The sequence below is a fragment of the Watersipora subatra genome, chromosome 10 (genome assembly GCF_963576615.1).
Source record: "Watersipora subatra chromosome 10, tzWatSuba1.1, whole genome shotgun sequence".
In the NCBI taxonomy this organism is placed as follows: Eukaryota; Metazoa; Bryozoa; class Gymnolaemata; order Cheilostomatida; family Watersiporidae; genus Watersipora; species Watersipora subatra.
In genome coordinates, this window is record NC_088717.1 from 55,986,322 (window position 1) to 56,014,223 (window position 27,902).

Below are 27,902 nucleotides of genomic sequence, written 5' to 3' on the forward strand. Positions count from 1 at the left end.
TAAATGCCTGGGCTTTGTTTTTATCATAAGTTATAAAGAGGTTTAGTAACGAGTAAATCATCACACGATTTTTGCTTCAATTGTGTTACAAAACATAACAAGCATGAAAGGTATTTACATGGCGTTAGTTTATCAGCGCTTCAGGTTGACCCCGCTACCTATGGATTTATGTGTGGCACCTTAAATAATTTGGACTATATTATATTATATATTATATTTCAATAAATGCTTGTATCTTTTTACATGCTTTCGTCTTTTATAAAATAGGATATTTAAATAATATTTTCTCAGCTTGACCACAGAAGCATAGCTAGTCACTCTTGAAGGTGCTGGATTGAAACAGTTTTCATGTTGACCTTGACCTTGTTAACTAACTGTTGGTCCAGATATTTTCATTATCAGAAACAAACTTGGTGACATTAACTAACTGTTGGTCCAGATATTTTCATCATCAGAAACAAACTTGGTGACATTTTGGATTCTTTTAAAATTCATGTGGTTCACTTGTAAATCAGTTCATGGGTGATTGCTTGGGTACTTGAGATAAAATCCTGAGGCTATATATTATACTGCTCTCAGGTGATTTACTTAGGTTGTTTAGATGGAGTTCTGAGGCTATATATATTATATCGTTCATGGGTGATTGCTTGAGTTGTTTAGATGGAATCTCGAGGCTATATATTATATTGTTCACGGGTGATTGTTTGGGTTGTTTAGATGGAGTCTTGAGGCTATAAATATTATATTGTTTACGGGTGATTGTTTGGGTTGATTAGATGGAGTCTTGAGGCTATATATATTATATTATTCATGGGTGATTGCTTGGGTTGTTCAGATGAAGTCCGGAGGCTATATATTATATTGCTCGCGGGTGATTCGCTTAGGTTGTTTAGATGGAGTCCTGAGGCTATATATATTATATTATTCACGGGTGATTGCTTGGGTCGTTTTGATGAAACCTTGAGGCGATATATATTATAGTGTTCACTGGTGATTTGCTTGGGTCCTATAGATAAAGTCCTGAGGCTATCTCTATATGTATATTATATATTTTATTTTTTATGGAAGGCCTGATGTATGTATAGATAAGAAGGTGAGGCAGGATATTGAAATAACCGTAAATGTCAAGTGCTGCGCTACGTATGTGCTACTCCGTTAATGAGCTATATAAATATTTGGATCACAGGCTATCCAATCCTAATCCTTTGGCATCTCTTTAACAAAAAATATGTAAAAGCAAACTATTCTATGATTATGGTATATAAATGAGCTTCAATGCTATAGTAAACCAGACTCCTCGACCTTGACCTTATATCTGTTAATTAGGAGAATAAATTGTTAGGACTGGCAATAGTACGCTCCATCTGAGCTGTTGTACTCGCTGCTTGCCGATAATCATCAGCCATTGTGCTATTTGGTTGATTCTAGCCAAAGTTTACTCTCGTTCATTGCGCTGTCGGCTCATGCTGAGATGCCTGTTCATCTGGCTGGTGTTCTGGTTCCTAAACAGAATCACATCACGGTTTACCATAAGTTTTGACTTGAAAAAATGCACTTATAAGTAAATCATATTTGCCATTTCACAATATATACTGTGTATGCAAAGCGGATAAGAGGATTTGCATTGTTGAAAGCAGAAAAGTGAGGAGATTGTTAGCTGTAAGCCAGGGGTGGGTAACTGCTGACCGTAAGAGTTTAAGCATTTAGTCAATGTCAAAGTCAGCATCGTTAGTCACATCAGCAACTGGAGTTACAGAGTTAAACTCCGAATACAAATAGGCTGAAGAGCGACTGGAATGTTGACGTCGTAAGGTTATTTGCTTGCCAAGTTTTCTTGATAAGGAATTTGTAAGAGTACTGACAATAAATATCCTATACATGTAGTTGAAATTAGTAAACAGTAATTAAATGTTTGAAGACCTCAAACTCCTTGTTAAAGATGAACTCGCACAAAATATTAGTAGGTTTTATCAGAAAGTATCGATATTTCTCCATCATTTGCGATTGTTTTAAACGTTTGAGATGATCTGACTGCCAGGATGTTTTAAGATTAAAATCGCCAAAACTTGGATCACGGTTAAAACGCTCAGATCGAGTGAAAGTGTGATTATGTTGTTTATAATTGCAAAGAGACCGACAGAATAGAGATGCGTAATTATGTAACTTGAACACAATAGCTGATATCAACTAGTGACATCATTACGCGTGTATTTTCCTTTTGAGCCTTTTAACCATGATAACGTTTTGTTTATTTTAATCTTAAAACATCTTGGCAGTCAGATCACCTCAAACATTAAAAATAATCGCAAGTGATAGAAAAATACCGATAGTTTCTGATAAATCTACTAAAGTTTATGTAAGTTCATCTTTAAGTTGTCATCAATGAAACAAATGAATCAACTAAAGAAGTCTCTGGTTGGAGTCATCTTCTCGACATTTTTACAGCTTTTCATAAGCCTTTGGTTGTGTAAAATTTATATGCTAAACTTATATAGAGTATGACCTATGTTGTCTGTGCATTCAGTAAGAGAAAGGATTCTTTGTCGATCTAACCCATAGTTATACAAGCTGCTTTGCTGAGTGGTGTTAGGAAAGAGAGGAGTGGAATGTAGCGATATTGACACAACAGCACTAAGATGGTCTACGACTAGCTGTGGAAACAATAGTAAGAAATTCTAACAACTATCAATGGTTTTCTACCTTGAACAGAGCCTGAAGTAGCGTCTACAAGGAATGATACATGTTCAAATTATGTTCACAGTTCAATTTGACAATCATTCTTCGTATTGACAAACCCTTACAACGCATTTTCTGCAGAAATTTCATAAACAATACGTAATTACATAATACAAACAAGCGGAATACTTGATGCCTAGATATAGATCATTAGATTATGGTTGAAGACGCAATTATTGCCGATATATCTGCTCTTCCTAAAGTACCTTTTAGCTTTACCTTTATTTTAAAGTAGCAAGAGAGTAAAACTGTTATATTGCTCAGTATACCCTCTTACAACGCAAATTATCCATGTCGGTTTACGTTATAGGGATTTTACATTATATAATAATAATAATGGCATGCTTTTGTCATGTAGTGACAATGCTTGGTAGTGTTCTCTAGTAGAGAAACACACCACCAGGACTAGGTTTTTTATAAGCCATCTTGGGTGGTCCTAACGCTTATCAAGGGCTTCTTCTGGAACTGTCAGATTAACCTGAAGGGCTACATTTTTGCATAGCGTCCAGTCTGACAGAGCCAGGTAGTCATTTCACTTGTCCAATGTGCGAAGGACAGAGGTGGATCTTTAATGTACCATGTTGTCAGTGTGGTACGCAGGGCCTCCATGTTAAGGCCTAGATCCAAAAGACTCAGCAATTTAGGTTGAAAGCGTGCCGAGAGCTTTTTGTCAGATTGGCATTAAGAAGGGCTCGAACCACCAACCCCATGGTTGATAGTCAAAGATGATACCACTAAGCCACCCTGACACCCTGGCTTTTTACATTATATAAACCGTGAAACGCATGTAAATTATCTGATCCATTCCAAGACCATCCCGAACTCAATCATTTGGCTATTCGAATAGTAAAAACCGCACCTAACTATTTAATTTAAATACAGTACAGCAACTGTTGTGTTATTAGTTTGTATCCGTAACTTTTCTCCTTTTTCTTATCACTTTCACTTGGTTTATGACTTATGGTTATGGCAATTTTACATTAAGTTAACGGGAGCAAACATATTCAATTTCAATCAAATTTTTTGCCCTTTTTTCTGGACAACAAGGTTTGTGGTAAAAAGAAAAATATAGCATGTCTGAAATAAAGTAAAACAAGAATATTTATTTACTATCATAAGAGCAGTGTCTGTCTGTCCGTCTATTTTTCCGAAGCCGAGGTTAGATGTTCTTATAAAATATTGTTATTAACGATACTTCAACTCGTGACATCTAGACCCACACTCTAACACCAAACAGCCGCCTGTAGATATTTCTGAGTAGTTATACAGCTACTTATTCTCTGTGCTTCATGGGCACACATGATGATCTCTCACATGGCACACTAGACAAATCGGGTGCAATGCCTATATAGTATAGATACGCCTATATGCCATTTTTTCTCCTAAGCACGGCAAGAAAGATAATTATATTTTTAAGGATAGCTATCGGAATGTTGTTACTTAGCCTAAATCTCGTTACTCGAACTTGCACCGACTTGACACTTTACGTTATACCTATATTACATCTTACATAATACGTCGCTAAGACTCTACAAAACTACCGCAAGTTGAATTTGATTCTTAGTAAATTTAGTTTAGTAATTTTTTCGAATGAAATGGAATTTACGATTTAGGTGGTTCACGTTATGGGATCGTCTACCGCATATGTATACTAGGTACATGTCATTGTATATTGATTTAGTATTCGTTCTTGGAGCATTTCGTGCAATTCTTTTGATAAAGTAGATTGAAGGCCTCAGCACTGCAATGAAATGAATATAAGCTTACCTCATCCTCGGCCTTGTCAGAAGGCGGTTTCGCATGCATCTGCGAAATATCAAATACTTTCACCTTTCCACCGTTACCAAGAGCAACCATGTGGCCTGAATTGCCACACGCAACTGAGCGAATTCTATGAATACTGTGCTTGTCTCCGTAAACAAATTGGATGAACTTTCCCTCTTCACCGTTGACCATTTGAATCTGCAAAAGTCACTGTTTGCTCATAGTCACTGTTACATGATTTTACTATCGAACTAGGTACACATCGCGAAGAAGGAGTTGTCTTCTCCATGTTTTCATTTTCTACTAACTGATCTTTAAGTTTTATGGTTTGGTAACAGATCAAGGTTGCAAAATTCTTTTGTCTTTGCTATCAAACGCATATGTGGGTTCAGCGTTTGAATCTCATTGAGTGAACTGATTAAGGTCAGCCAATCACATGATGGGTGCCATTTGTAAAAATATGAGTAAGTCTCGGTTGATTTAATTTTTGGTATCTTTGCTGCATTAAGCATGACCATCATAAAAATGTGTTGTTCAAACAACTCCTAGACAAGTAGACGGATCACATAAAGCTCATAAAAATCCTCGGCACAGTGCCTTTTCGTGCAACCAAGGACATTTCAATGCCTTACCTTTCCATTGTAATTATCAGCTATAAGAATGTTTCCGTGAGAATTGGTTGTGACTCCCCTAGGATAACTCAACTTCCTGTCAGTTGAGTTGTTACCATAAGTGAACTTGAGGCTGTGTGTCTGAGCGTCGAAGACGGCGATCTTTTTGCTATAGTAGTCCGAGACGATTATGTCATCATCTCTCGTTACTCCCACATACTTTGGTTTTTTGAAATGTAGGGGTTTTAATCCGGCCTGTGTAACAATTCATCAACAGAATTAGAGCAGAGTTCATTTTATTTTGCTCATGTCTTGAATAACAATACTAATCTATATACTGTATATAAATCTCAGTGATTGTCTGTCCATCATCTGTCATCCGTGTGTCCAGGTATAACGATTAAAATGTAGGAATAAACAATCTGCTTCTCACTAGATTTGAACTTGGAACCACCAGTGTTGTGGACATGCGAGCTAACCGCTACGCTATACTGTCCTTGCCTTACTTAATTATGCACATATGTATGCAGCGCTTGCGGAAATACTATTGGTTACTACTACTATTGGTTACTACTCGCTTGAAAATAAGGGTTGCGTGAGAGATCATGGCGCAATCATTTTTTCTAACGCTGACTCAAGTTATAATAATAGCTCTTATTATAGTAAAGATTTAGACTAGCTTAAGTTACTTAAATTCATTGGGTAAAGAAACTTAGCAGCCAATTAAAAATAAATTTTCTATGCAAAAACTTTTTTATTACCCACGCACCGCCGGGCATTCAGCTAGTAGTCTTTACCATAATAAGAGTCGTGTCTGTCCGCCCATCTGTCCAAAGCCAAGCTTAGATATTAGAAAAAACTCTCAAGTGGGTTCAACAAACTCATGATTTTTGGCTTAACAGCCCGATGAGTGAACAGCTGCCCCACATTAGACATTATTGAACAATTGTGCTTATAGTTAGTTGTCTGTGCTTTATCAGCTCACCTGATGATCCCACACAATACAAGAGACTGTAAGAGTAGTAATAATGATAAGAATAGCGGAAAGGTCATTAGATTATGAGAGGATTTTGCATATTACTATAAGAGAAATACTAGCATGGAGATTAAAACTTATAAACTTTTGTTAGTAATCGGTACATTTTCACTGGGAGTTGTCTTATTTTTAAAATTGTTTTCATGGGAATAAGCTACTTGCCAAATTTGTTTTTGGCTGTTTTGGTTCAAATGTCCATATCTGTCTCGCAAATGGCTCCAGTGTATGTGGAAATGACGAGTGATCATGAACTTTTGTAGTTTCTATTGTCTCTTTTAAGGATATACTTTATTCTTATATTGGATAAGCTCTCTCCGTTACGCTAATGGTCATAAGAAGACAATTCCAAACTTTACAACGGCTTGAGGCAGCAGAGCAACTAACCACTTGCATATAATTAGCGTCTGGTATAACAGAGGTCGCCCCCATATTTATAAAACCTATCAGTTTGCTGATAATTTTACATGCAAGTTAAAACAAACCTACCTCTCCACAGATAATTTCACAAAATGCTCCTTCTATTGGATAGATATAAACGCATCGACGTGTGGAGTCGGACACCACGATCTCTCCTTTGCTATTGATCGCCAATCCGGTCGGGGCCTTCATTGGATAGTTATCAAGGTTGTGACCAACTTTTTCTAATAGCTCGCCTTCCATTGTGAATATCTTCAAGTCCTGAGTGATGAATATGAGATTGTAAAACTGCAGGTATATCTTAACACAACACTTCATCAATTCACAAAGCCGGTAATTATTATAGTAATAATAACTATTGTGTCATTAGGATTTGTCTATACTTGGTCGTTGAATGAACAACTCTCAAGTGTGTCTATTTGACAACATCAGGCAGTTCTGAGAGTGATGAAATATTGCAGTATTTTACATTCACATTTTAATTTACCTACTAAAAAGAGCTGTTTTCTTTTAATAAACTGAAATGATTTTAGGTTGAATAATTGAGCTGATTATATAAGTGGTGTGAACGATAAACGAACAGCCCTAGAATTTTGACTAACTTACGTAAATATGTTGTCGTAGTTGCTAGGCAATACTTTGAGGCTGCACCTGTTCTATATCAAAATGAATGTAAGTCTCCTCCATTCAGGAGGAGACTCTTGATGTCATTAAAAACTGTTTAGAGAAATGTCAGTTTTTTGGACAGATATACTGTGAATGAGTCTCTAATGAAATTTTCAGTCTAAAGGCATCCTAAACCAACCACAATGGCCATCTTCGGAGAAACAAAACTTATGCAGAGTTTGTTCACAGCTAGCAAAAGCAAACTTAATAAATTTTAACTGTAAAAAACTTGATGCATTACTTCCCGAAAAATCCCTGGTTTTCATCTTTTGTACTAGCAAACAATGCAGGTCTGCATTTTGAGTGGTAAACTAATTCAAATGTGTTTTAGTAGATCCAAATCAAGTGATTAGTGTTGGACATAGTCTTCAGGTGTGGAAATATTTAAAAGATTTAAAACGAACAAAAGCCTAAAAGTGAGCAAACACTTATTGACAACATATTAGTAGACTTTATGGTGTACTACATGCATCTGCAACTTGATGAAGCTGGCTAGTGCGGATGACTTGCCTTTCCTTTTCGGTCAGCGACAATGAATCTTGACTCATCAAGCAAGGCGATGCCAAATGGATCTTTTAGATCTGGATGGCGCACAGTCCTCACATGCTCTCCTTGTACAGTGAAGAGCTACAAAGGACCAAACCGTTCAAGTTGCTAGACACACTCTTTTCACTCAAATTAATTAGGTGGATTCGGAATGAAATTAAATCCTTTTAAATTAACAATGCGTAAATCAATTTCCTTTTTAACTGAGCTAGTTTTTTCCTGCGTGTGTTGTGGCGGTAGCAATTTTCAAGGTTGGTCGAGAACGCAGCAGCGACGTAATTAGGGCTATTGTCAGACATCTACCAAGCTAATGATGATGTGACAGGTCATGGATTAGGACAGCGCATTAGTGACTGGCAATAGATATGTTGACCCGCTGCGTTGTGTGGGAGTATGTCATTATTATTTCTTCCGTGGCTAAGGGCAGTGAGTTACAGAAGAAAAAGAGTTGTGGGAGTGTTTGCATAGCGGGGAGATGATGCGAAATAGATAAGCCTATGGATATGTTGCAATGAAAGAGTGTTTATGTTGAACACTTGCCTTCATGCCTATACAGTATTAATTGAGCAGCTCCCAGTCTAGTTGTCTAAGAATTTCGATGATCTATTACGTTATTTTTCCGTCGGAAATGGTGTGACTATTGGTGTTAGTCGTGATATATTACCGAGTTGACTTTAAACAGATTTTCAGGAAGTTCCTGTGGTTTAAAGAATTTTGCAGAAGACTTGTTTTAAAAAAGAACACTTTTTGCTTTGGACAATTATATTGATATGATTGGCAAAACAAGAAGTCATGTAATTTTTTGTGCAGTTTTTTTCGAGAAACTGAATACAGTAATAGCATAGTTATTTTTAGCAGCATAGCATCACGTTATTTTTAGCGCAAGGTAGCAATATTTTGGTTTATTACGTTAAACTTTGAACAAGTAGTGTTTTAAACACCTCAAGTTAAATATTCTTGTATCACTTGTATTATCAGCTTGTACCATAGCCGTTGTATTAGGATAAAGTGATCAGAAATCTTCACATATACTGAAGCATTATTGTATTTAGACTAACTAGATGTTAAGTAAGTCTGTTCCATTAACTTTACAGAAACACTCTCCTTAAATATCCTGAGTAATGTGTCACGTGACCACTAAAGTACATGCATGCTATTATAAAGGACGCGTGTTTCAACCACTTCGCAGTTCGTAAATTGTTCTCTTCGGCTGATAACCTGTTGTGAGGGTTGAAAAATGATTTCCTTCTTTGTGTTATTGGTTATCTTGGTTTTTTTAACTGCTTATTACAGTATACAAGTGATTTAAATTCCATTTCCAATAAACTGTTATGCATGTTGTTATTTCAGCTTGAACTGTGAGAACAGAGCACCTGTAGGGTGAGCTCACGGATGGTTTTTATTTTGAAGGGTCTTTGATACGCTGCGGTTGAAGGTGCGCCATATAAAACTGGGATAGTGACACGTGAAAAAGATAAAGAGATTTTTCTTTCAATACACCTAATTTACTTCATTTTATTATTTTTTGTTTTTGTCTCTAGTCTTATTTGCTCTAAACAGCATCGACTGGTGTAAATAAAGCTCACATCTACTGTATCATGCGGAAAATTATAAACATCATTATAAACACTATTCAAAAACTCAGGTTGAAAATCAAATTAAATACCACTTTAACTACACACTATGTTATATTTGTGGCTATAATTATAGTATCGCTGTAACTACACACTATGTTATATTTGTGGCTATAATTATAGTACAGCTGTAACTACACACTATGTTATATTTGTAGCTATAATTATAGTATCACTGTAACTACACACTGTGTTATATTTGTAGCTATAACTGTAGTACAGCTGTAACTACACACTATGTTATATTTGTAGCTATAACTGTAGTACAGCTGTAACTACACACTATGTTATATTTGTAGCTATAACTAGAGTATCGCTGTAACTACACACTATGTTATATTTGTAGCTATAATTATAGTATCACTGTAACTACACACTGTGTTATATTTGTAGCTATAGGTGACAATACAATTTAAATGAGGGCCCAAATGATGTCTGGTGTAAATCGAGGAAGTAACGGTAAAATATAATTGATTGTTGCTCAGACTGATATCAACAGTGCAGTACTATTGGTATGCCTTGTTTTCCAGTAAAACCATAAGGTAACCAAAATTATGAAGTCACTAAATTTCAGAACTACTCTCTGAAGAGTTGAATTTCCTCAAAATTTTAGTAGATTTTATCAGAAAGTATCGGTATTTTTCTATCATTTGTGATTGTTTTTAATGTTTGAGGTGATCTGACTGTCAGGATGTTTCAAGACTACAATCTATGGACAAAACTTGAGTGCGGTGAAAATGCTCAGATCAAGTGAAAGTGTGATTATGACATCTATAGTCGCAAAGAGATCAATAAAATAGGGTCATGTAACACGTAACTTGAACGCAATAGCCGATATCAACTATAGGAACGATAGTAACTAGTGACATCGTTTCGAATGTATTTTCCTTTTGAACATTTAAACTGCAATCAAGTTTTGTCAATTTTAATCTATAAACATCCTGGCAGTCAGATCACCTCAAACATCAAAAACCAATAAATGTAAATGATGGAAAAATACTGATACTTTCTGATAGAATATACTAAAATTATGTGTAAATTCATCCTTAATGAGAAGTCACCCTCTAGAAAAGTATCGAGGCGTCTGGGAGTCGGGTGATGAGCATGCAGTGACCTAATGGCCTGATCAGAGGAGATGTTGATTTATTGGTATAATGTAGCTGCCTAACCCAATTGTAGAGTAATATCAGCTGATGAGCCACAAGCTTTAGCATTGATCGCATTTTGCCTCGACTCTTTGGCTTTCAACCCCAAATCCTATGTTAACGCTCCTTCCTGTCTCTATTCTATGCGGCTGCTCGGGGTTCAGTAGGGTATAAGCAGTGCATGAGAGCACGAATAGATATTTGAATGGCTTTTGTGATCTCATTACAGAATCATGGCACATTTTCCTTATACAAGCGATCAGTTGTGACAACTAAACATTGGGAAGAGGTTAGAGCCACGTCTATCAACCGAGGATTGTAAAAATGGTGTCAGGCGCTGACTTGGCTCATAGGCTCACCTTTATATTTCTGTTGTTTGAGTCAGTGATTAATATAATGCCATCATCTGTTATGGCAACGTCTCGGAGCAAACATTTATCTTTGTCCTCGGGCCTTTTTGCATAGAATTTACATATATTCTCTACTCCGTCAGCCTGAAAACAGAGATTTAAGTACAAGTTCTCAGGAAAAACTATTGAAAGTTTTAGTTGTTAAGTCAGAACCGATGATTTATTGAGGATACAGGACCTAAAGCCATCGCTAGTTATGGCTTTGTTCTCTCGAATCCCCTTCACTTTTTCTCCTACACACATTTTGGCTCCTCATTTTCATTATATTATACATCTTTAGTTTGGGTTTGGCAAAAGTCCCTTGAGCATCGATAGGCTCCAGCCACAACTCTCAGTCAAGCTGAGTGGTTTGCAAATGTGTAGCTGTAGTTGTTTGCCAAGTTTGCAAAGGAGAGAACCAGGGCGTCTCCATATCCACAATTGCATTAAAGCAATTTAAACAACTTCTAGTATAAGCCGATTATTAATGTTACGTTACTTTTTTTGCTAAATTAAATCAAAACATTTTACGCCTTTCAAAAAAATCTCTGAGCAGCCATATTGAATTCTTTCAAATTTGCTTCGTAATGGATTCTCACTCTCAGATACTTGCTAGAATGCTCAATTCACCAACGTTGATAATCCTTAAACCAAGAAACCAAGTATTCAAGAAATCAGCTAGATAAAAAGTGCGGTAAAGCTTTTCGAAACTGGAATTGTGTGACCAGGCTTTGTCACCGCGGGGTCCAATTGTCTAATAGGGTTATGCATTCAAGGTAATTTTTAAATCATATTTTAGCAAAGAAAATAATTACTATTTTGAGTAACTTTTCAAAACAAGCAAGTCACCTCGTTGACAACAGAATTAGTCAATCAGCAATGTGTGGTGTATAAGCACTCCGACTAAACATTTACATACTGGTTTGGGTGCCGATGCAGTCGAAACCATCTGCGTAACGCAATGATCTCGGCATCAGTGCGAAACGTTAGCCTTTCTTGTGAAAAGTACAAACTCTGATATATGTAAAAAAAATGCTAATTAAATTTTTATGCTGGTTGTTCGCTGGATTAAAAATCATCTGTATCAATACTTTTTCAAACATTTCTCATAAAAACCCTTCCAATAATAATAACTGAAGTAGAATGAGAAGCAGCCAATGTATCAAATGGAAAGTAGTAGTATCAATATAATTGAGCCTATTGGCTAATTCTCTCTAGAGGTAACTACAATGAAACTGATTTCTTGGAGAGCATTTTCAATTTTGTCCTTAACTTTCCTCTCTTTCTCTCAAGGCATTTATCGATTTAGATGATGCCCAAAAGGGTAGACATGATAGGAAGACTAGAAGTTCTTCAAATATCAATACAACTCTTATTGTACCTTTTGTGTAAATAACGCATTGTCTCATAATTTGCAGCAACCCTAAATAAGTTGAAGGAGTAATTTTGGCCACGCTGTGCGTTCTTCTCATTTTGTCTCGATATTTAAATGCACACTGGGAAGCTTATGTGGGTGTTTTTGTCATTATTCCCTTGTTGATTCTACATGCCCAGTAACTGTAGTCATAACAAATGTTGCTCATTCCATAAAATAAATAAAATAAAAAAACAATAATGTAACAAATCTTCAAATAAAAAGAGCAAATTATACTATAACAACTTGTCGACAACATAAGCTGATTGTATAACAGTGCTAGAAAATGCCTAGATTGGCTGTAAACGAATGTCCATAGCATAGCACAAACCCTCATATTTACTGAGTTTCCGTACCGGGATAGCGTAGCAACTCCCCCACCCTATATGACGCTGCAATGCCATCATGGTAACAGCCGTGTCGCTCTCATTTTACCGTGATTCAGTGTCATTGTTTGGAAACGAAACACCCTGTACGATGCGCCATTTTTGTGCCGTGGAATTGGCTTTAGGGACCAACGACATCGCAATGGTAATGCTAGCCTGTTTGTACTAGCCCTGCCATAGGGCTCTAGTATAACGCCCTATGGAAACATAATCTGCTTGTCAGCCCAGCATAGCACTTCGGCATCGACGTGCCCAAATTTTGCTACACTCGCTGTATGGAAATATAGTAATTTTGGTGCACTATACTCTAGCTGGTATGTTTGCATCCTTCTGTTGTATAACCTTGCTTCCTAACTCCTGTTCACATGAACACTGATGAGCCTTGCATCAACTCTGAGTAAATGTGAGACTATGCAGACTACATACCTTTATGATAGCATCCGACTGGTCGCTGCCTTCACTCTGGCCACTCTGCGCTCCAACACTCTTGTCTGTCACGAGGCTTGTTGAGGTGACGAGTGACTTGTCGGCCAGGCTGCTCTCATTCGTTATCATCGAATCATTCATTGTGTTCATTTCGGCTGTGGCACCCGACGAGGAGGCCTCACTCTGCTGCTTGGTAAACCGACTTCTCTCTGTCTGCTTACCATCCACTGTTGATGAGCTGAGGCCATTTTCTCTAGCAGGGCTATGTTTTTCTGTCAACACATCATCTGCAGTCTCTTCTCTTGTGTGCAGACACACTGTCGTAACTTGCGTTTTTGGGCTATCGACTCGAGATTCCTCTATACAGGTGATGTCACTGTCAGTTTCCCTGCCATTTCCGTTTAGTGAGTCGACGCCCTGTACTGCCCTGCCCTTCGTACTCACTGAATTGTGTTCGGATTTGCGTGTCTTTGGTGTGCCATTATTGTTGGTCTGTGGAGTATTTTTTTTGTTGACCGAGGCTTGAGTCATGATTTTATCATCGGACATAATGTTCTGAAAGAGAATATAAAGTGTTAGGCCATTGCACCATGTTAATGATTATACACAGTAGGCCTGTCATCACCCCTACTTTATGAGCAACTTTATGAACCCCTACTTTATAAAGTTTTCTAATGAGAATTTGAAAACACAAAAGGCTTGTTTCGTTTTTGGACAACCCTCTTGTGGCTCTTGCGTTAGAGGGTTAGGGTCAACTAACTTATGAAACCGAATAAAAAAGCTGCAGTGGACTACAGTATGCATATTAACCATATTTTAAACCTACAGCTTGAGATCCTACTCTCTCTGACCCAATTCCAGGGTGTCTACTCACTCCACTATTTTAGCTTTCCTCGCAGGTCACATGACCAATTTGGTGTCTGTAATAGATTACAATCAATACATCCTCATAACCATTTGGCTCCAAGTGCCGACTTACTGTAATTCTCTCAACAAATATGTATTGTCATGGTTGTCGGCCTAAAAATAGACCTAGACAATTTAGGCGGATGGCATATAAAATTAAATTAGAAGAATCGGGCAGCTGATTTCATGGGAAGGACCTGACCAACACTGACTATTGATCATTGAGAAGAGGTTGATAGAAAGAAGCCTTATACGATACTGCTTTGCTGGTTTGATCAGTCTGATTACAAGTGACAGGCCATATTGCTGTGCTAATGGCTGGCTCGAGCTAGTAATTACTAGTCAGTGTGGTCATCAACTCACCACACTCTCCTACTCTTTTTTGTTTTATTATTGTTGTATGGCATAATTTGAAAAACATTTCTATTTGAAATGAAATTATTACCAATAAAGTAATACATGTATATATACCTCCTCTCTATTATTCACTCTCTTTCACTTGTGTATTCCTATCAGGTACACTCTGTCAAAACCGAGTTTTTAAAAAAGCATTAAGTAGTTCAGCTAGAAAAGAAAGCAATTGACGGTTTGGAATTGTCAGTACATCTGCATACTCGGTGATATCACTGTAATCAGTCTACCATAAAACCTCTAATTGAACTCCTCGTCTATTTGAACACCACCTCTACTTAACCGCTACAGCTATAGAAGAAGAGTTGAAAAATAGAGCGCCATGGCATTCAGTAGAGGTTTTACGGTAACCTCAATTTTCACTTTTGTATAAGCAGGCTGCTTCACTAGATTTTTATTTCTTAACTTGTCATAATTTTGAAAAATGATGACTTTCGGGACTTTTCTAAATGTTATGTTAAAATATAATTTGAAGTGAGAAGCGTAATATTTTTCTTAATTTTTGCTCATGTGCCTGATATTTGTTAATTTTATAATAAAATTCTAACTATGACATCTTGTCAAAATAGCAACAATAAGAATCGTGAGTAAAGGCCTATGAAGAATCTATAGTCAAACCTCAACACGAAATCTAATGTTTATTTTCTATGTTAGAATCGTAGCGTGATGAAGCAAGTGTTCCTATAAGACCACATTGCCGTTTTTAATTCATTCCAGAGCCCAAAAAACTGAGAAATACTTCAAGCAATAAACTCTGGCATTTAAACAAGTACATTATGTAAAACAAAGTAAAAACTTAATGTAAAAGCCTAAATTATATCTAAAAACTGAATCAATAAAGTTATAAAGGCTTTCTATTGTTATTCATTTTATAGACATGTGAACGGACATGTAGACTAGGTGAGGTGTAAGTTTAGTGGTAATAAAAATACGCGACGGCACTTACTCTGGCTAGGTATATTTCAACTGTCTATCCTAACTATACATGCCTAAACATCCTGCAACTCACAGCCTCAGCGATATCACAATAGTTTCGTGTCATGCAGTAAATTGCTTCAAGATTCGGCATCAGTAAAAGGACTCTGCTATGAAGTTATAGTAGCAGATACTATCGAAAATTATGTATGTCAATAAGGGGCTACTTGGTCCAATGTATGTTTGGTCTAATAAAATAGTTACAGCGCCTCTGGTAATTATATTATGACTAAATTAATGTCTAACAATGTCATAATGCGCATACCGCAATATCATAGCATCTAATTGTAATGAAAACTAGGTGAGAAGAGTAATGATTAATTTGTGTCTACAACAATTAGTGTTTATTATTTGTTAGCACGGTTACCATAACAACCCTAGGACTGAATCAGTATCAATAGGCCGTACTATTGGTGACTAGACAACTATATGGTGCTTAAATAGGGTTTTGGTGTACTGCCGGATATCTGCAACTATTCTTAGCTCAAGTTGGTGATACAGTTACCCTTCATCTTTAGTGGTTAATCGAGATGGGCGCACTCGAGAAAAGAGAAAATTCGCCTAATGGAAAATAATACACTCATCTATATATATAATCACTCATCTATATCTAATCTAGACATGCACGATTTGTCTCCCCATGCCAATTCGGTTATAGACCTCAACTTCCATCGAACACCATTTATAACCGACACAAATGATGACTCACCAAACGATGTCACAATTGCTTGCGGTTAACATGACACTGAGGCCACCTGAACATCCTCTTTTCATGAACCTTAACTTTAGGTTTTTGTAATGAAATATAAATAGCTTTTGAGAATAGATGTGATATTTACATATATGTAAAGCAAAGATTAAAAAAACCGTTCAAGAGAAAATAGTGTCAATTTCCATGGAAGATTCTGTGTATCTGGTCCAAGCATGCAGGCGCAGTTTTTATGATATGGAAACGTAAACCGTACCGAAAAATCGCACCTCAAACTCGCACCGGTTAACCAAGGTTTCCGGTTTTGTCCGATGTCTGAAAATAAAATATTCGACTCAGTTTAATAGAAACTAACCGGAGCCACCGGATCAAACCAAAAATGGTGCATGTCTAATCTATATTTATATTTCTCAAAGTATGTGTGTCCCTCCAGCTATAGGTATTAAAATCTTGATAATTAAATTTTGCATTTTGATGGATTTGAACTCACAACAATTACCACGAATGCATCATCAAGTCAATAATCCAGGCGCTCTACCACTGAGCTAGAACGGCATAGTGACAAACTTGTTTTCATATACCGCATACACCACACGCGTGCTAATTATTTTAGCCTTGCGTCCACGAGTTACAAGCTTCTGTTCAGAAATTTTTGGGATCCAAGTATATGCAACGCGATGCTTCTTCGTTTTCTGTTTCTTTAGTCCTAATTTATTCGGCCTCACAATATATCAACAATAATTTATCTCGAAATTAAAATTTGGCGATTTGTGTACTGATCATATACAGTGGAACCTCGGCTCTTGGAACTAGGTTTTCAACCAAAAATTTGGAGATTTGTTCGTCTTCGATCTCAAACATAAATTCGGAACAAACCTGAGCATGTGCATTGAAATTGGAACAGCCCCGGAAACAGAATGGAAACATTCATTAACAAACGGAGAAGCAATTTACACTTCATAAGTTCTTTACAAAAAGGGAATAACCATCTGGGACAACGTCTCCTAATCAACATAATGAAGAGATTTGCTAGGGAGATAACCCATCCAGTCGAGTTACCCTAAATTGTTTTGGAGGAAAATTCTCCTTCAAAGATATGAAATACACGCGCCATTGCTGTTTATATTTTCTTTTTCCTACGATTTTTGATGTAACTGATCTGTTCAAAAAAAAATTTTATTACCCGGGCAACGCCGGGTAGCACAGCTAGTATCTAATAAAATCATTTTTTATTAATCATGAGCCTTTTACTCTTTTTCTTACGTTTATTAGATAATTTTAAGGGTTGTGGATGCTTAAGAGGCATGATGAAGGGGTTTCCCAAGCACTGCATTTTTACACGTCACAAAACAACAGGAAAATAGTGAACCCTGATGACTTCTGTTACAATGACGCTCATGGAGGGATCTCACTAGGCAAGAACATGAGACAGATTTATGTATTTTAGTGTTTTTATTTTTTGCGTGTTTAATTTTTAATGATTATTTTTTACTCAGCAAAGTACTCAAGCCGTGAGAGCTGAACCATGAAGGAGCTAGGGCTTCCTGCATGCTTTAGACGACGGTGTAGTATGCTGCAGGCTTGACGATAGAAACTGGTTAGCGTTCAGTAGCTGCCAGATGACCATTATTTTGTGGTTTCCTATTGTGCAGCCTGGCAGCATAGACCTGACAGCGTAGTCTTTCTACTAGATATGCTCTGTCACCACGTAAAGGAACTGTCCGTTTACGACGGCGTTCATTATCTGTTTATTGTCATGATGGGTCCAGTGACTGTTAAACCGATTTTTAGGTTGTTTGGTTCACTTTCACATAGAAAACGCTCAATTAAATTTATGAGATTTCAACTAGTAAACGGGAATGCAGAACATTTTCTTTCCATTCTGGGAAGTTTGTCATAAAATTTAGTTTCAGATCAATCATAGAATTGATTGATCTGCCTTATAATAGTCTTAATGATAAACTTACACAAATGTTTAGTAGATTATATCAGAAAGTATCGGTATGTGCAATTGTTTCTGATGTTTGTGGTGATCTGACCGTCAGGATGTTTCAAGTTTTAAACTACCAAAACTTGACCGCGACTAAAACGCTCAGAAGAAAGATACGTGTGACGCCACTAGTGGCTATTATTGCTATAGTTTATATCAGCTATTACGTTCAAGTTACAGCATTACTCGTCTCTATTCCGTCAGTCTCTTTGCAACTATAGACGTCATAATCGCACTTTCACTTGATCTGAATATTTTCATCGTAAGCAAGTTATACCAATTTTAATCTTGAAATTCTCTGGCGATCCGATCACCTCAAAATCAAAAGCAATCACAAATAATAGAAAATTTTCGATTTTTCTTGGATAAGATTTTGTGCAAATTCATTTTCAAGTGAGAAAATAAAGTTTTAATAAAATAAAGAAAAAGAAAATAATGTTATTAAATTATGTTATTATAACTTTATTTTAAAGAAAATAAAGTTAAAATCATACTAAGAGAACCGTTACAAAATATTAGACTATCCCACCTCCTTTTCTTCTTCAACCCTCCCTCTGTCCACCTTTGCTCAACCTTTTTCTTTCACTCCACCTTCCCTTCTTCGTTTCACAACTTTCTCTCTACCTAACTTCACCCTTCGCTCCGCTTTCTCTCCACCTTCCTTTCACCTTCACTCAACCTTCAACCACCTCTCCTTTCACCTACCTTCCACCTTTCACCTACTTTTCGCCCACACTTGTTGGGGCTGTTTATTGGTCATGTTGTTGCTGCCGAAGGTTGCAAAGCTTTCATCAGCAACTAACATATTTGTTGTCGGTAGATGAACATTTATGATTATCTGGTACAAAAATAATGTGTTCATTTTCTAAAGAGTTTTCTAACAAAAATGATTTTTCCAATAAAACCATTCACATATTTCTTGTCCAGCTAATTGTAGCTACAGCTTGTATGCATTTGTGTTACTTTAGCATGGGTTCCAACTAAGTGTCATGCATTTGTGTTGCTTTAGCATGGGTTCCAACTAAGTGTCATGCATTTGTGTTGCTTTAGCATGTGTTCCCACTAAGTGTCATGCATTTGTGTTGCTTTAGCATGGGTTCCAACTAAGTGTTATGCATTTGTGTTGCTTTAGCATGGGTTCCAACTAAGTGTCATGCATTTGTGTTGCTTTAGCATGGCTTCCAACTAAGTGTCATGCATTTGTGTTGCTTTAGCATGGGTTCCAACTAAGTGTTATGCATTTGTGTTGCTTTAGCATGGGTTCCAAATAAGTGTCATGCATTTGTGTTGCTTTAGCATGGGTTCCAACTAGGTGTCATGCATTTGTGTTGCTTTAGCATGGGTTCCCACTAAGTGTCATGCATTTGTGTTGCTTTAGCATGGGTTCCAACTAAGTGTCATGCATTTGTGTTGCTTTAGCATGGGTTCCAACTAGGTGTCATGCATTTGTGTTGCTTTAGCATGGGTTCCAACTAAGTGTTATGCATTTGTGTGCATGCAACTATCATTCTATTTGAAGACAGTTTCACGCTATTAAATCAGTGGTTCCCAACTACCTTGGAGCCATGGACCCCCGGAGCTCCTTATCTAAAAGTCACGGACCCCTTTATAAACACCATAATCTATGGTGTTTATAACAATGCATTGTAAATTGAAATGTTTTATTTGCCATGAATCTTAGTATATTGCTGAAATTGAAGAGGGAGAGAGAGAATTACGTGTTTGCTGGTTAGAGGTTGTGTTGTTTTGTACTACTAACCGGAAATCAGGTACTATCCAGCGATTTATGCACATAGGTAAAAAAAGTCTGGACCCAAAAACCTAACAAGACGACGCGACCACCCCGCGGGAATTGGATTAGCCCCGAAACCCAGGCTAGCACAATCCCAACAGAGCTTGATCATTAAACCCCACCCATATGATAGCCGTCGCCTATCCTTTTAGGGTTTTATATCATTGATCCAATCACTACAAAACAGAAATAGCTGTAAATAACTAGCTAGAAAAACCAATACTGGCACCAGCCTGTGGACCCCTCAAAACCTCCTGTGGACCCGTAGGGGTCAATGGACCACCAGTTGGGAACCACTGCGCTATTTGAATACTGTATCACTCCATTCTAAAACAGCATCACTCCAATCTAAAGCAGTATCACTCTATTTTAAGACAGCATCACTCTATTCTAGACTAGAATTGCTAGTACAGTATCACTCTATTCTTTGTATGTCATAAGTAAATAAGGTCTGTTTTGACAAGATGACTAGAACATTTGCGCTCATTGCGGTAGGTAGAGGAATTTGAGAGGTTTTGTTACTCTAACTGGAGAGATTATCTACACGTAGTCTTCATATAATAGTAGTCTTCATGTCGGGTGTTCCAAAAACAAAACTTGGTGTACTGAACCTGTCCCAGCTCATGAATAAGTCTAACTCACTGAAAAGGCGGTGAAGGAAATGTACTGCTTAAATATACTGTGTTTAGTGGTTTTTACTGTTGCTCTCTTCTGACAGCACCAATGTTATGCAAGCAGAAATGTTTCATTTCATGCGATCGACCCGCTGCCATCACCAACAGTACTTTACTCACTTCTACTACATTGGCAGCTCATGCAAGTCCCACCGTTCTCTTCTTACACCAACCATCTTCCTCTGACTCACCTTCCAGTTACTGGATTTAGATACGACCGACACCATCACTGCTGGCAGTTTAGTAACGTCCTACTGTCAACTTGTACTACATGTCATTTGCTGTTCCAAGCACACGCAATGCTGTCACTCGCTAAGGATACAACCGCGCGCTGTACTCTCCTTATTTGCTTTTAATCTCCTGTGTGAGGCGATTTGCTGGTGGAAGTGTATGTCGGGCTCCCAAGGGTTTAGCATGACTGAGGTGTGTGTGCAACTATAGCAAATGCTAATTGCTAGCATGGGGGTGTGAAGGCTTACATCTGCTGGTAATGCACTTCACCACTCGTCATATAATGTCACTGCGCTGGGCAGATATAGAAGGTCGTGTTGGTTTATACTATTTTTACTTCAGTAGGCAACTCTCAATAAAATTTAATTATTGGAAATTGTTTATCTTGGCTTCCGGAAGTTTCAAGTGCTAAAAGAGAGCGTTTTTCCCAAGGATCTGCTTTTGATTGGCAGAGCTTTATATTAGGGAACCTAGTCTGATGCATCTTTCAAGTCTTGACACTTGCATGTAAGTACAGTAGTTGACACTTGTATGCAAGTAGTTGACACTTGTATGCAAGTAGTTGACTTGTTAATGATAGAGTAAATTTACTATTAATAGCATAGATATTGCAGTCAGGGAAAATCTTTCCCGTTTCATGAGTGTTCCAGGCCTGCCCTTACATAGTAACATTATTTCTTGCTATTCTATATCTATAAAGATCTTTTGATTAAATGCTATTGATTCAAAAATTTAATCAGTGAGCTGGTGGGAGACGACTCCAAACAGTTTCAGTTTAAGTAAGTATAAAAGTCTCTTTTCAATCACATTCAATCACGCTGACATTCACTCTTCAATAGCCATTGTTTTAACATCTTGAAACAAAAATGTGTCATCAAGCTCCGGCATAATTTTAAAATTTGATGCTGGATAATGATAAACGGAAGCCAGTCTGTTTTTTTCAGAGTATGTAATGGTAGAACCATGCCAATGTTTCCTATTCATCTTTTAAATATGTGGTGCATGACTCTAAAAGAGTTATAGGAGAGGCTTCGCTACAATCTCTGAGCACTTTAGTTGGTGATGAGGTGATAAGTTGAAACACAAACTAAACGCTGACTGTTTAAAACTTAGCATGGTGAAATTATTGACTCACTTTTTGTCACGTGTTCATACGATTAACAAGCAGCTAAAATGTAAAACCGGCATCACAACACGCAGCGCTTGGAGCTCAATCATGCAATGCTCCCTAAAGTCGAAACCTATTCAAGTAATGTTTCGCTACAGTCAACTCTCTACTTATGCGAACCTTTTAACATATGATTCATATTCCAGCAAATATTTGACTAGACATCTGGAGTAGTTGTAAGTTTCTTAAAGCTTGGCATTTTGATAAGTGAAAGTGAGGAGTCTGATGAATGTTAAAAAATACATAAACAATACCAAAAAATAGAATATATCAAACAAGTTGGTTTAAACAAGCTTATAGGGTGAGTCAGAGTAAATTACATGCTTAGGGTAAGTCAGAGTAAGTTACATGCTTAGGGTAAGTCAGAGTAAGTTACATGCTTAGGGTAAGTAAGAGTAAGTTACATGCTTAGGGTAAGTCAGAGTAACTTACATGCTTAGGGTAAGTCAGAGTAAATTACATGCTTAGGGTAAGTCAGAGTAAATTACATGCTTATGGTAAGTCAGAGTAAGTTACATGCTTAGGGTAAGTAAGAGTAAGTTACATGCTTAGGGTGAGTCAGAGTAAGTTACATGCTTAGGGTAAGTCAGAGTAAGCTACATTCTGAGAGTAAGTCAGAGTAAGTTATGCCATGTTTCTCTATCACCTCTTCTATCTCTGAAGTCATACATTACTAGCCTGTATCTTGGTTTGCTAGTCTGTAAAGTAAAGGAACAATATAAGCCTTTTTACTGATCACTTCTATATTAATTTTCTTTTTATAGTGTGATGTAATGTATTTACCCTATAGATTACTAAATGGATGTGTTACCTGCAGCATTTATTAACCAATTGACAAGCTTATAGGCTGTGGAACCTTATTAAACAAATTAAAGTGTATTATTATTGGAATATTTTATACAACATGAAATGTTTTAACAACCCTAATTCAGTGCCGAATTAAGTTTCTATGTAGAAGCTTCCATTCTCCATTTATGGAATCCTCTCAATCTCAAACTAGACACTTTGAAAAAATGCTACATTGATTATAATTAGTAAGTATTTCCAATGCTTCGCATTGAAAATGTTTTTAACGTCTCTACAATAGGAAAAATCTTTCAAATTGCTGTCTCGATATAGCGGTACGAGGCATTTTCACTTTCATTCCCATCTCTTACGTCTTCCCTATGACCCACTCCCTCACCCCTTACATTGCCCCATTCCCTCACCCATATCCTACACTCACTCCTTCACCCCATCTCTCATTTCAACCTCTTACTCCCTCAGGGCATCATCTCTTTACCCATCAGCGACTCTCTCACTCCTATGTCCAAAGTTACCCACACCCTATCAGACTTACCTCGTTATTCACCACCATACTGCTCTCCCACTACTTGCTGCTTCTCACTAAACCAACTGACTCCCAGATTATCTCATCCGCTAGTTTCCCACATCAGCTTTGGATGTCGAGCAGGGGTGGATTGTATGAGCAAAACCCGCTGCCCCTGAACCGCTAAGGTCAAATGGGAGGAGCCTAGCTTCGGTTCTTCATATAACTCAGACACACAGTTCTTTTGAACATGCATGATTGATGCAAACACTAAATTCTTTTATCAATCATTCTAACCATGTTTGACCAACAAAACATGGTTGCTGTTGAACCCACCATTTTGATTTTAAGCGGACCACTCCCTGCTGGTGGTGCCATGGTGGTGTATATCTTGTGGCCAATAATAATGTTATGATGAAGGTGCGAGCCAATTAGAATGTACTTAGACATGCCAAGACAAACATAACACTTTTTTTTGACAAGATTCGTAATCATTGCGAGCTTTGCTCAAATAGGAATTTGGTTGCGGCAGCCGTGTGACCTCTACATCCTACCCACGTCATCACCTTTCGCTTCAAATAATGATCAGCTCACTGTACATCAGACCTCCGCTGTACATGCATGTACATCAGACCTCTGCTGTACATCAGACCTCTGCTGTACATGCATGTACTCAGACCTCTGCTGTACATGCATGTACTCAGACCTCTGCTGTACATGCATGTACTCAGACCTCTGCTGTACATGCATGTACTCAGACCTCTGCTGTACATGCATGTACTCAGACCTCTGCTGTACATGCATGTACTCAGACCTCTGCTGTACATGCATGTACTCAGACCTCTGCTGTACATGCATGTACTCAGACCTCTGCTGTACACACATGTACTCAGACCTCTCCTATACATGCATGTACTCAGACCTCTGCTGTACATGCATGTACTCAGACCTCTGCTGTACACACACATGTACTCAGACCTCTCCTATACATGCATGTACTCAGACCTCTGCTGTACATGCATGTACTCAGACCTCTGCTGTACATTCATGTACTCAGACCTCTGCTGTACATTCATGTACTCAGACCTCTGCTGTACATGCATGTACTCAGACCTCTGCTGTACATGCATGTACTCAGACCTCTGCTGTACATGCATGTACTCAGACCTCTGCTGTACATGCATGTACTCAGACCTCTGCTGTACACACATGTACTCAGACCTCTCCTATACATGCATGTACTCAGACCTCTGCTGTACATGCATGTACTCAGACCTCTGCTGTACATTCATGTACTCAGACCTCTGCTGTACATTCATGTACTCAGACCTCTGCTGTACATGCATGTACTCAGACCTCTGCTGTACACACATGTACTCAGACGTCTGCTGTATATTCATGTACTCAGACCTCTGCTGTACATGCATGTACTCAGACCTCTGCTGTACACACATGTACTTAGACCTCTGCTGTACATGCATGTACTTAGACCTCTGCTGTACACATATGTACTTAGACCTCTGCTGTACATCAGACCTCTGCTGTACATCAGACCTCTGCTGTACATCAGACCTCTGCTATACATTCATGTACTCAGACCTCTGCTGTACATGCATGTACTCAGACCTCTGCTGTACATTCATGTACTCAGACCTCTGCTGTACATTCATGTACTCAGACCTCTGCTGTACATTCATGTACTCAGATCTCTGCTGTACATGCATGTACTCAGACCTCTGCTGTACACACATGTACTCAGACGTCTGCTGTATATTCATGTACTCAGACCTCTGCTGTACATGCATGTACTCAGACCTCTGCTGTACACACATGTACTTAGACCTCTGCTGTACATGCATGTACTCAGGCATTATCTATCATTCCTGTGATGAGTTGTAGATGGACAGAAGTGAAATGCTATTTTATATATTTAGTTTTGTACCAAGTACTGAAAACAGTGCTGCTTGTACTACACCAACCATCAGTTTTGTTACTCACTTCTTTAGAAAATTGGCAATTATTAGACAACCCGTGGTGGGCTTCATATTTTCATTCCAAATCGAGCGCGCCATTTGAGAAGGGCATTTTTCTGGATTGAGCCGCCATTTGGTTGGCCTCGAGCTATCATACCACGCGCAGGTGGTCGCTTCATCAGAGAATAGCAATTTGTGCACACCACAGTTCCCTAGCCTATAAAGTTGTTTTGTGAATAATTACATGTTGTGTCTGTTCATAATCACTATCAAAAGACTGAATTTTCAGTCCCTGAAAGAGATTGTAAAATGACAACATTACATTGTTCGGGTAGGAAGCAAGCTAAGAGGTGTCCACCCTCAATACCTAAACTTGAGGATGCCTTTGAATTTCCTACACGATTGGGTATACGATTGTGTCCCTCTCTCAGTTCTATGAGAATTCATGTTGTTTTCACCTTGTTTAGGGTACATGAGGAAGGATATGATAATGGAGTTGGGTAGGGTCTGTTGACTGCTGATAAGTGCATGTCTATACAACATTCAAAGCCGTAGCCCTAGATCTTTACAAACAGTTCAAAAATGTGCAGTCTATAATAACACTTCCTTTATAACAAGCGCACTCAGTATAAGGATATGTTATAGTAGTTAGTGGTTTAGTCAATGGAGTAATTATTATGTCAGTCGGCGTTTCACTTAAAGTAGCCATTGGGGGATAACTTCAAGTTAATGGATTTGTGTTAGACAAAAAATGAAAGTTATATTCAGCGATAGGTATTTATTAGGTATTTTGTCATGTAAACGCCTCTAGGATACCTCTAGGGTACCTGTATGGAATCTCAAACCACTCCCGTACGTGAAACATGACTTGGTCATATTCTTTTAAGGAGGCTGATAAAAGATACTCACACGACCTACGATTTACCAAGCACTGAAAAAACATGAGCCACTCTGAAAGCTTGAGCTTCCTATACCATGAACTATTTGCGCCATCATCACTTGGCACTTCAACCAGATATTCCTGTGCTACAATAAGTACAATGTTCAGTATTGCGCAAGATGGGTATAGCGACTGACTACAGAACAAGTCTAGATTGGTATAGATGAGCACCACAGTCGTGTCTCTCTTGCTCTACAACGGCATCCTTTATTAAATTATTGCTGATCGCAAAAGTTAACCAATGCTGAATCGCTGGAGTATTTTCTACGAGAAGTTAGTGCATGAATTGGCAGATGCCTGCAAGTGCTTGCATTTATAAGTACGCATTCCTAGCTGGGTTCATTACCCTGAGATTGCATAGTTTGATTATTCCATATTCTAGAATCATGCTTTATAGATGTTATGATGACAAGGGGAGATAAGTCTCTCGAGTGATTGTTAATAATTACATGTTTTTACATATGTTGACAGCAGCTAGGTTCATAACCTCTGCTCTATCATACCTCTAATGCAGATGCGGTAGTGTAGGGAGCTCATCAGAGTTGTCATTCCAGAGTATATATTGCTAGGATCATCGATAAGAATTATGACGGTATAAAGGAACTAGTCGTGGGTTTGTAAAAACTAATATTCACTAGTATATATCGAAGATGTGGTTTGTCGATGCATACAAATGTAAATGATTCAGTTTATAAAGCGATGTCGTTACAATCCTATTTCATTGGCTGAGGTACATAGATGAACTGTATCATCCTGACACATGTTGTATGAAGGCATCTTGACCAAATGTACTAATATTACCCTCCAATTGTTGCTCTCATTGGTTATATGTGGACTCTGTCGAGACTAATCTAAGACATAGAATATAGCATTGTACGATCCAGCATATTGTCACATGATCATTTGGTAAACACTCCATTACTGAATAATATTCAGTGATTATGTCATATCCATATGGTACTGGATCACAATGTAATGCTCGCTCATGAGCCCATGAACTTTCGATTTAATATCATGCTCTTGCATAAGCATGCTGTTAAGAAGCGTGTTTGTTACAATCATACTGTATAGAGACAGTAACGGTTGGCTATATTCTACCAAGCTCACAATGTAATGTAATAGTTCAGGGTGTAGCCCAGTAGATGATAAAATCTTCATTGAAGCGAATACAGATTTTTTATTGGCCTGCTGAAATAATGAAACTGTATGTATTCGCTTTCTCAAATCCAACTACATGTAATATTCTCGCTAAGCAGGAGAAAATCTAGACGAGTTCTGTTTGGAGTCGTCCTATGTCTCCCGCTGACTATTTGATAATTTTGTAAAGTCAGCAAAGCACCTTATTCACTAGCATTATTCTCAGTTAGTCAATTATTGATGCTTATCGCTTTATGGGACCTATTTAATACATGATGTTAGACAAAAATTACAAATAAATGCCAAGCTAGACCTACAGCTCTATCCTAGCATCGCGCCACAGGTGAGTAGATGTCTGTTGTAACCCACCATAGCCACTGTGTGTGGTATTAGTACGTTGCGAAAAATGTTAGATGACGAGCCATTTGAACCAGCTAAGATAGCAAAACAGAATAAAATCTAATAAATCAGTTGTTATCTCCCCTTGCCTTGTCCATTTTCATTGACCCATTCATCA

The 27,902-nt window shown here is 37.8% G+C and overlaps 2 protein-coding genes and 1 pseudogene across 2 annotated transcripts in view; 1 reads left to right on the forward strand and 2 right to left on the reverse strand.

Annotated features, from left to right (window-relative positions):
• The window catches only part of LOC137405635 (phosphoribosylformylglycinamidine synthase-like), a 114,523-nt gene that overhangs the window by 64,361 nt on the left and 22,260 nt on the right, over positions 1 to 27,902 (forward strand). The gene's annotated exons all lie outside the window — the stretch shown is intronic.
• On the reverse strand, positions 1,075 to 23,413 carry LOC137405636 (uncharacterized). Its single transcript, XM_068091960.1, has 9 exons — positions 23,366 to 23,413; positions 13,171 to 13,725; positions 10,915 to 11,049; positions 7,741 to 7,857; positions 6,634 to 6,825; positions 5,133 to 5,366; positions 4,504 to 4,698; positions 2,701 to 2,724; positions 1,075 to 1,502 (listed from the first exon to the last, which is right to left on the reverse strand). Exons 1-9 carry the CDS (start codon positions 23,381 to 23,383, stop codon positions 1,446 to 1,448), a joined length of 1,527 nt encoding a protein of 508 aa, XP_067948061.1. The 5' UTR covers positions 23,384 to 23,413; the 3' UTR covers positions 1,075 to 1,445.
• Positions 24,319 to 25,206, reverse strand: LOC137406142 (transcription factor SPT20 homolog; annotated as a pseudogene).

Bases quoted from the DNA above. Each gene is read 5' to 3' on its own strand.
- LOC137405636 (XM_068091960.1), bottom strand. The intron at 4,699-5,132 runs GTAAGGCATTGA...TGACTTTTGCAG, and splicing joins CTGATAATTACAATGGAAAG to ATTCAAATGGTCAACGGTGA. The intron at 1,503-2,700 runs GTAGAAAACCAT...GATTCTGTTTAG, and splicing joins TACTTCAGGCTCTGTTCAAG to GAACCAGAACACCAGCCAGA.